This window comes from Olea europaea, chromosome 1 (genome assembly GCF_002742605.1).
Source record: "Olea europaea var. sylvestris chromosome 1, O_europaea_v1, whole genome shotgun sequence".
Classification (NCBI taxonomy): domain Eukaryota; kingdom Viridiplantae; phylum Streptophyta; class Magnoliopsida; order Lamiales; family Oleaceae; genus Olea; species Olea europaea.
Genome location: NC_036237.1, coordinates 33,119,656 through 33,129,111, shown reverse-complemented (window position 1 = coordinate 33,129,111; position 9,456 = coordinate 33,119,656). Strand labels below are relative to the sequence as shown.

The following is a 9,456-nucleotide window of genomic DNA, read 5'->3' as shown; positions in this document are numbered from 1 at the left end:
ACCGTTGTGTGATTGTTTGTCTAATATGCGAACACTTTACTATCGGTAAAAATTTATTAAGCAACTAAACCTAACTATTGAAGGCCTATTTTTTGTTTTAAAGGTTGAGGGGCAGGGGTGCCATTTTCTCCATTCACATTGCATCGGATACCTGTGATTCAAATTCAAATTCAAATTCATTCGAAAGCGACAAGACCCGTGTAGAATTGCAGTAGTTTTTAACCGGTTAGGCGGGCCACGGGTGATATAATTGGAGCTCCGATTTAAATTTTTAAATTTCCTAGATTCTCTTTCTCACGTGCTCCGGCACTTTTTAATAAATTCAATCCAAAAGTGATGTCATAATATAGTATTTTCTCTGACAGTCCTTTCACTTCAATACTTTGTGAGTTGATACTATCTTCATGTGCTTTTTTGTGTTTGTATTTATTGCTTTATTTTAATGCGAGATTACATGAGAGTGGTATTTTTTACTTTCGGGAACTCACAAAATTCACAATAGAATTTTTTACTTTGATTGTAGATCGAAGTAGTGAAACTAAAAAAATAACAGCCTGCAAAATTATGCACTTTGCACACGAGCATGTTTGAGAGTAATTAAAATTATATTATAAATGGGTAATAGATATACGTATATTATTTGTGTGTCCACGAAATATGTGAATAAAAAAATGATCTGATAAATTATAAATAGTTAATAACAATAGCCAAACATGGACTTAATGTTACAAGCATGATAAAAGTTCATTTAAATTGAACTAAAATTTAATCTTTAATGTTTGAGAAGTGTTACTCCTTTATTAGTGTGTAAATCATGATTTAAAAATTGAAACCAATCAATTTGATTTGAAACTTAGCCCCCATTTCGTGGAAATAAAAGTAGGTGGAGTAGTGTTTTTTTTTGAAAAATGAGTAGTTGAAAAAGAAGAAATTTTTTTCGATCTAGGCATAATATTATTTTATGGAAAATTGTGTGGTTGAAATTAGGATCGACAAAAATGAAATGTAATGAAATAGAAATTAATGGGGCCAAACGGGTGCTTAATCAAATCATGTTCATAGCTACTCAAAACATTGTCAATATGTACCTATTTCTTTTGCAAAAGAAGCAAGACAATTATTGATACAATTAGGGACGTTAACAAGTCGAGTTAGGTCGTGAGCCGAAACTTAAGACTCGAGCTCGACTCAAATAAAAATAGTTCAGACTTTTTTGGCTCAAATTGAGCCCCAACTTAAGCTCAACTCGGGCCTTATCGAGCTGAGTGGGCTCATGATTTTATTTATATAAGTTGTCCATGGCTGTGTTTTTATTTTTCATGGGCCAAAAATGACCTGCGACATGAGCACACTTGTGTGGCTCTGGCTGGCTTGGGCTTGAAACTGAGCCTCAAGCCAAGTTGACTCGACCTAGAGCCCGAGTCGACGAGTCAAATTGACATCCCTAAATACTATTGAGATAAGGCTGAAAAAGAAACATTTTTTTTTTTAAATATAGCTTTTAAAGCTAAACCCTTGTTGCTGAAAAACGAAATCTCGCGTTGTGATAATTCACAATGTATATTAATGTACAAAAATTTACATTACATATTTTACTTGTGACCCTATACATCAAAGCACATTACAGTAATTAATACCTTAATAATAATGAATTTTGACATTTAATAAAAATTCATGACATTGATTGGATTTAATATTTCTGCTATCTAATTATTAATAAAAAAGATTAAATAAAAAATTAATTTATTTATAAAATCACGTTCTTTAAATAACCATCAATTTTGATTAGCACATTTCTTCCTGATTGTCCCAATCTCGAAGTGCATGCTTCAGAGTACCATATGAGCTTACAACTTGGATGTGTCAAGAAGAGAAAAGATGTGAGTGAATGATACCTAATTTATCTATGTTAGACAAATGAGATTCATCATCCATATCTTCTTCGACTTCCTCTTCATGACGATCTTGTAATGATGCAAGTATTTTCTCAATTGGCAATATGTCGCTCCTCCTTTATATGTACTAAATAGTAAATACAGTACAATGAAAACTTTCTAACAATCTTAGAAATGCGTAGGCCTTGTATGAGCTACATTCCTTCAAAATAATAATAATAATAATAAATTTAAATTGTGAGACATCATTTCAATCACATATTTTTCAGTAAAATAATATTACACACAAATTCGAAACTTTTTCTCATTTTTTAACTACACATTCTACATCAATATATTATTCCAAAATACATTATTTTAAAATAATGTGACTCAAACACACACGTAATGTCATTAGTGTATATACAACATTTTTTTAAAAATAAATGTTCAATAAATTAAAAAAACTGATAATTAATAAATTATTATATAAAGAATCGTATTAATTAGAGATGTCTACTCGAAAACAGAAGACAAGAAAACAAGAAAAAGGTTTGCTCAGAAAAGGAGGAAAAAATAAAGAAACTAAGAAAGAAAGGGGTTAAAATGAAAATTCACAAAAATGGAGGGACCTCTAATGAACACAATCGGGCCCCACTAATCCTAAATTTGGGGAAGGGATCTTTTCTGCGGAAAATTGTTTTAATTCATTGCATCAAATAAATTGGGTTCCTTTCTTCATTCGCCCCCTCATCTTCCCGCGTTGGAGGGAAAATAAAATTTTATAATTTTCTCAAATTCTTCTGCAGGTAAAAGCAATATCCTTGGAATTTTTTACTCACTCAACTGAATATGACTTCAATGGTTTGAAACTTTGAGCTCTGATTTTCATTTTAATTTTTACCTCACTTGCAGGAGCAGCTGTAAGTAGGTTTAGTTTGTGATATCATTTCAATTTCAAGTACGACGTTTTTTTCCTGGCATGTTTATCGTTTAATTATTTGTTTTTTTTTTTTTGAGTAATTTGTTATGCTCTGTTTGATTTGTGTTGATTATTAGGGTTTTGAATTGCTTCAGCGTCGAGGCTTACTTACTGTTTGGGGATTTTGTTGAAATTGGTTTTATTCTGATGTTTTCAGTTGAGCGGTTTAGAGATTTGAGGTACTTTTATCTGTAATAGTCTCGTCCTTTTGATTTAAGTTTTTATGAAGTGTTTATGGCTTTTCATTTCTACTTGATGAGGTTCTTATTTGGGATATTTTGCTTTTACTGGGTAAATAGCTTTATTATCATTTGGTTGCTATTCAAATGAACGTTGACAAGTGTTGTGGTGGGAAAATGTATGTCTATCATACTGGGAATACAGTAATTTACTGTTGCTTGATCACGAAATAGTTATATATGATTACTTATACATGTATGAAAATTAGGATCAAGCTAAAACAAGGAAAAAGAATAAAGAACAGAAATGAAAAACAAAAACAAAAAAGACTTGTTCAGTATAAGTATTGGGTTAAATATCACATTGTTATTGTAGATATTTCATGAATGTGCTTGCTGTTTTATGTTTGGTTCAAAAATATCTTTACAGATTCACACTGCTGGAGCTAGTTTATTTTTTAAGAATTGACTGTTATTTGGTTTAAAAGAGGCTCTTCACGATGTTTTAGTTTTTAATTTCGTGTCATGCTGAGTTCATGGTTGCAATTCTACTATGGAAAATGATTATGCACTTTTCTGCATGTTCCCACAATGAGACTCAAATTGTATTGTTTGAAGCATTATAATAGTTGACTGGGTCATCTGTTTTCAACTTTGGTGGTGTTATTGCTCTGTCAGGAAACAAATTTTCCTGAAGAATGAAGAATTAATCCCCCAACAGTGATATTCTTGCCTAAATGAGAGATGCAGACCAAGAAGAAAGTTACTGGAAGAAATTCTCGAGATCTTGCTAGTCCAAGGGTTTCGAGACACCAAACGAAGTTATCCGAAGACGTGCAAGTTCAAGCAAAGAAAGTTACAGAGCTAATCACGTCTTCTGCTAGAAAGAAAAAAGTTGGTAAGTAGGTAACTTGAACCCATTATTCAAGTTATCTTCTTGAAATAGTCATTTGTTGTCATCAAGCCCAAGATGCTAATCCACCTTTATTTATGAAACTTAGATATCAAACTAAAGGAGCGTTTATGGCTCCCTTTCTCTTTTACACCACTGAAATCAGTTTTTGGTGAACTTTGTTATTTTAGTTTATGCAACTCAGCATTATCCTGTATTCACAAGTGGACTCACATATTTTTGTGTTCCTCTAAGTTGGCATTCTTCCAGAGAAAGTTGAGGAATCCGTTGCTGCAACCAATTTGAATACAAGATTCAGATTGGTGGAGGGTGATGATCCAAATGAGTGTTTTGGCAATGACACAATCCATGGACTTGATGACGCTTTTGTAATTAATAAGGTGACTATATGAGTTTCATTTTCTATAGTTCTTAAATCATTTTTCACTTGCAATTGTCCAATTTTCCTTCCATATTATTATGGATTTTTATCATTTATTTGCATTTGTGCTACTGCCATCAAAGATAATTTTGAAATCTATTCATGTTAGAATTTAGAATATTTGGATTTTGTTTTGGGTTAGCTAGTAAAATCTTATGTGATATCTTGTCATATTTTAGGAGCATGATCATGGAACTACTCATTGTGCGGGTGAAACTATATTTTCTCCTAGCTTTCATAATACAAGAAATTTTGGAGGTGAAATTTCAAGTGGAGGTACGCGATAAATTTGATGCTTATTTTTTGCTTATTTTTCTGTTTAGGCTTATGTTCTCAAATTTTCTCACATGTTCTCAAAATTTTCCATTACCTTTTCTTCCACTGGAAGACGTCTTCAAATTCTTTCAGCATGGAGACCACCATATTTGGGACTACGGCAATGAGAACTTGAAGATCAGTTGCCCTGGTACGAGAATAAAATACCAATGGCTCATTGTAAATCCACGTATACTTTCAGTTACTTCTTTCAATCCTAATGCTGGCATTGCTGCTTTTTATGCAAATGTAGGTGGTGGCAACCTAGCAACTGAAGTTCCAGCTATACATCTTTCCATGAAAAATTCAAACCTGAAATGTGTTGAACATGAAAATCAAGATCATATGGCAACTGATGTTTGTCTAGAGGGTGAGGAAATTGAAGAATTCGATGATTTTGACCCATTTTTTTTCATAAAGAATTTGCCAGAGTTGTCGGCAGTTGTTCCAACATATCGGCCTGTACTATTACCAAAACAAACGAGAAGCTGCCCATCAACAACTCTTGTTCTAGACTTGGATGGTAAGCATGCTTTAATCATATCTTATTTATTACTAAGTTTCATCTATGTAGCTGCCCATCAGTTGTTCCAACGTATCCCTGAATAGTGGCTTCTCAAATCATTTTTCTATATTATTTATCCCCTATTTGAGCTCCATTATAATTAGATTTTTGAGAAAAATGTATTTTGTAGTAGTGATTTTTTGAGAATGTGGTTAAAAAGGAAGGAAAAGTTTATATTTATGTGTAATATTATTTTATTGGATAATGTGTAGTTGAAAATAAGAGAGAGTAAAATGTATTATCAAATTAATGCAGCCCAAACAAGGGCTAAAAATTGCTAGCCCTGTTTATGATTGAATTCCTGGAAAAAAGGAAATGTTGCTAAAATAGCAAAATGGATAATTTTCACACTTGAAACTGGTCATTTTAGATGGAAAATAAGTAAGAACAAAATAAACACTAGTTTATTTTATGCCTAAAGTACATATTTTGGCGTGTTTCCATTGCCAATTCCATCATAATCTCCAACATATCTACTTGTGTATGCTTTTTTAATACAATCTGTGAAGGATTATAGGGAAGTTCATTGACAATTACTTTCCAGATTTTTTTTTTTTTTGGGTATCATACTGGCGTAAAGGTTATCAACAAACCCTTGCTTGTATGTGTGTAACATACGCTGAAACTTCATTTTTCTATTTGGCAGAGACCTTGGTGCACTCCACGCTTCAACCTTGTGATGATGCAGATTTCACGTTTTCAGTTAATTTTAACTTGAAAGATCATACAATTTATGTGCGCCTCCGCCCTTATCTGAGAGATTTCATGGAAAAGATATCCAGTCTCTTTGAGATTATTATATTTACTGCCAGTCAAAGCATTTATGCTGAGCCACTTCTGAAAGTGTTAGACCCAAAGAGAAAAATATTTCGGCATCGTGTGTACCGCGAATCCTGTGTGCCTCTTGATGATAATTACCTCAAAGATCTTTCCATTCTAGGTCGTGATTTAGCACGCGTTGTTATGATCGACAACTCTCCTCAGGTAATTTTACCGCTCATTCAGATATGATTTATGGAGAAGTACTTACATTGTATGGAGTTCACTATTTTCCTTTTCTTGACCCGTGGATAGAAATTTTTTTGTTTACTGTTTTATGTGTTCAATGAAGCTATTAATCTTCTCATTGTGAAAAGAGATTCCCTGTTATAAGCTATTTTTGGACTTTTGGTGTTGATCATTAAAATTTCTATATTCGCATGATAACTGTAATGAAGTTTGAAAATCCATCTTCTGGCATAATCTCATTCTTGTCTTGTGTAATCTTCTGCCTTTGATGGTTAATGTGGTAAAAGAGTTCTTTTATCATGTAAAAAATTCAAGAATAGATATTAAGGCGTGAATCTTCTAAAAAACTCATGTCACTTGCACTGCCTTCTGTCAATGTAATAAGAAGCCTTAAAAAATTAGCTCATTAGCTGATTAACATTGGCAGCGGTTTTGGTTTTCAGGCATTTGGTTTCCAGGTGGACAATGGAATACCGATTGAAAGCTGGTTTGATGACCGTTCTGATACAGAGTTATTGTCTTTACTTCCATTTTTGGAAAGTTTAGTTGGTGTAGAAGATGTAAGGCCTGTTATTGCCAAAAAATTCAACCTTCGAGAGAGAATAGCTGCAGCGGTCTGTCCTTTAGGCTACAATGGTGGAGACACTGAGCAGCTTAGTGCATGATGTTTTCCATGACACCACACAAAAGGATTGCTTGGACTTTATTAACCTTGCTTCACATTGCCATAGTCTTGGTTGAGAGTGAGTAGAAAGAACTTGTGTGGAAAGAGGAAAGTTATGAAGATATAACAAATTCAGCGGTAATTTCATGTGATCTTAAGATTTTAAAGACTGTATACTCAGGAATTCTCACATGCTTCTGATTTTATAAGTAGAGTGAGATCAGCTAGGTTCCTGGAATCCTAGTGTTCCTAGGTGACAATAATTTGGTTGATACTGCATCAATCTTTTGATTTAAACACCAAGTATTTACTCTTTCATGCTGCTTATAATAGTTCGAATTTCTGGTGAACTTAGGTCTGTTTAAGTCCCGTAAGTATGGGTTGGGATCCTATAAACAACACTGTGGGACACACAGAGTAGGTGGGTCCCACATTATTTGGAGTTTATTAGCTCCCTCAAAAATATGGTGTCATTTTAGATAGAGAAGTCGAACATGTGATAAAAGCGTTAAATATTGCCTATCATTCAAAAGAGGAAAACTCTTTAATTTTTCGAAACTAGTCTATTTATATTTTATTTCCAGTAAGTTAACCTAGATAAGTTCTTCAGTAATGCCTCTGGAAGGACTACCATTGTCTCAATTCTGGTGTAACTTGTCATTCTTTGAAATTGACTGTCATCTGGGTGAGCTAGTTTTCCAACTAGCTAATGGAGAACTTTGTTCCTTGGGATTGGAATTGGGCTTACTTGTGCAGCCTAGTTGGATGGTGGAAAATACCCATTTTTTTTCCCCCTTAGTGTAAAGGATTACTTACTAACAATCGTCTCAAGCTATTATTCACCCCTTGAAGAATAATCATCCATTCGCCAGTTCTAAAAAATCCCTCTTGTTGGCACATAAATATTGCAATCATATTCACAAGGTCAGACCAAGTCTTACGACTAAACCGTATGTACCTGATTTTTCAGATGAGACATGACCAGTGATTTTTAAACCAATGCCTCAAAAGAGTTTTGCAGAACCCTTGTACTTTAAAAGATCTTGTATTTTCAAAAGTTGTTAATACTTCTCTACTTTTATATATACAAAAAATAAAAAAAATAAAAAAATACTGTCCTCTCGACTCTTTGAGACATTAAAATAGAGTGCTAATCCGCACGACAAAAAAGTGTTTGTAATAAGATAAGTTTGAGAGTGAATGCAAGATCGTGCCTTTTCTTATTGACAAAACTATTTCATAACAATGATATGTTTAAATTTAACATGGTCGAAGACTTGTCAAATACAAACCCCACTCTATAAGGATTAGGGATGCATGCATCTAGCCATTTTAGGGTGAGCTTTTTGTTTACATACATTTAGTTTCTAGATGGACACAAAGCATGGATGAAATAGTTGTTCCTGTACTTTAACACTGAGTGATTATTTAGATGTCTTAGCCGGTGATCCTAGCCATTTCCTTCTTGGCGAAGAAGCTTATCTTTGATCCCTGTTAATGTGAAGCCAATATAACAAGTGACAAAATTCTGTCACGCACAATTTCCTCATGGACGAGACTTTTGTGGCCACTATCAAATCAAATTTAAACGGAGTTTCCAATATCACAAATGCAATGTACCTGTTTGGTCCAATTTTTTGAATCTCCTTTTCTCTCAAAACTCATTTTTAACCACACATTTTATGGGCTTAATTTATACTATTGCATCAATGCATCTGCTGAGTTGTACCATATGCTTGGGGAGTAGGGATCAGATATAAACCCTTTGTCACAATAGCCCTTCATTCCGAGAACCTTCAAAAATTGGGAATAAAATGTCATTCTATTTCACTCATTTTAGTGCTGTGTTCACTTAAATTCTCAACCAGAATTAGTTGAGTTGCTAAAGATGGCTTTAAATGGATCAGACTTGGACCACCCATTTAAATTCTCATTTTATTTGAATACTTTAGTTTTGGGTTGGGATATCATATAGTGATGATGATAAAAGAAAGAATAAGTGCACTCACACAATTAGATGATGTGTAGTGGTTGTTCAAAATCAACAATGGAATAAAATAAAATTATAGAGCCATGTGACCGCATGGAGGTCTCAGCATAAGTGAATCATGCGACTACATGGATTTGTACCACGCATGGTACAATATTTTGGTCGTTGGAGGCTGTTTCTGAACGTTAGATATTTGAATTTGATGATCTTTCACTTGGTTTTTGGCACAATTCACTCCCCTATTCGTGGCCTATATATAGTAGATCTATATTCAAGGTTCGGTGTAAGAAAAACACTTGATATTCATTCCAATTCAACAATCAAAAGATCAAATTCTTGTTCTTCATTTATATTCATTTTCTTATCGTGTTCTTCAAGTTTTGGTGGAAAATACTTTAAGGACAGCGATAACGCGTTTGAGCCTTCGAAATTGTTTCTGACAACATTAGTGATTTCTTAATCTTGTTGCTATAATTTTCTTGATTTTGTTGTTTCTTCTCCATTTCCAATTGTTTTTCCAACAATCTCAAACATTACTTTTTGCG

The 9,456-nt window shown here is 33.4% G+C and overlaps 1 protein-coding gene across 6 annotated transcripts; it reads left to right on the top strand.

Moving 5' to 3' along the window:
• The first annotated feature begins 2,583 nt into the window (after nucleotides 1–2,583).
• On the top strand, nucleotides 2,584–7,271 carry LOC111401784 (CTD small phosphatase-like protein 2). 6 transcript variants are annotated; one of them, XM_023029692.1, is made up of 10 exons: nucleotides 2,584–2,683; nucleotides 2,790–2,835; nucleotides 2,934–3,035; nucleotides 3,714–3,933; nucleotides 4,183–4,328; nucleotides 4,549–4,645; nucleotides 4,758–4,835; nucleotides 4,938–5,207; nucleotides 5,896–6,233; nucleotides 6,701–7,271. In XM_023029692.1, exons 4-10 carry the CDS (start codon nucleotides 3,780–3,782, stop codon nucleotides 6,920–6,922), a joined length of 1,305 nt encoding a protein of 434 aa, XP_022885460.1. In that variant the 5' UTR covers nucleotides 2,584–2,683; nucleotides 2,790–2,835; nucleotides 2,934–3,035; nucleotides 3,714–3,779; the 3' UTR covers nucleotides 6,923–7,271. The 6 variants fall into 6 exon arrangements, with proteins under 6 accessions (XP_022885460.1, XP_022885476.1, XP_022885484.1 ...); XM_023029708.1 differs by having other exon boundaries at nucleotides 2,588–2,683; nucleotides 2,952–3,035; XM_023029716.1 differs by lacking the exon at nucleotides 2,934–3,035 and having other exon boundaries at nucleotides 2,588–2,683.
• Nucleotides 7,272–9,456: the final 2,185 nt, after the last annotated feature.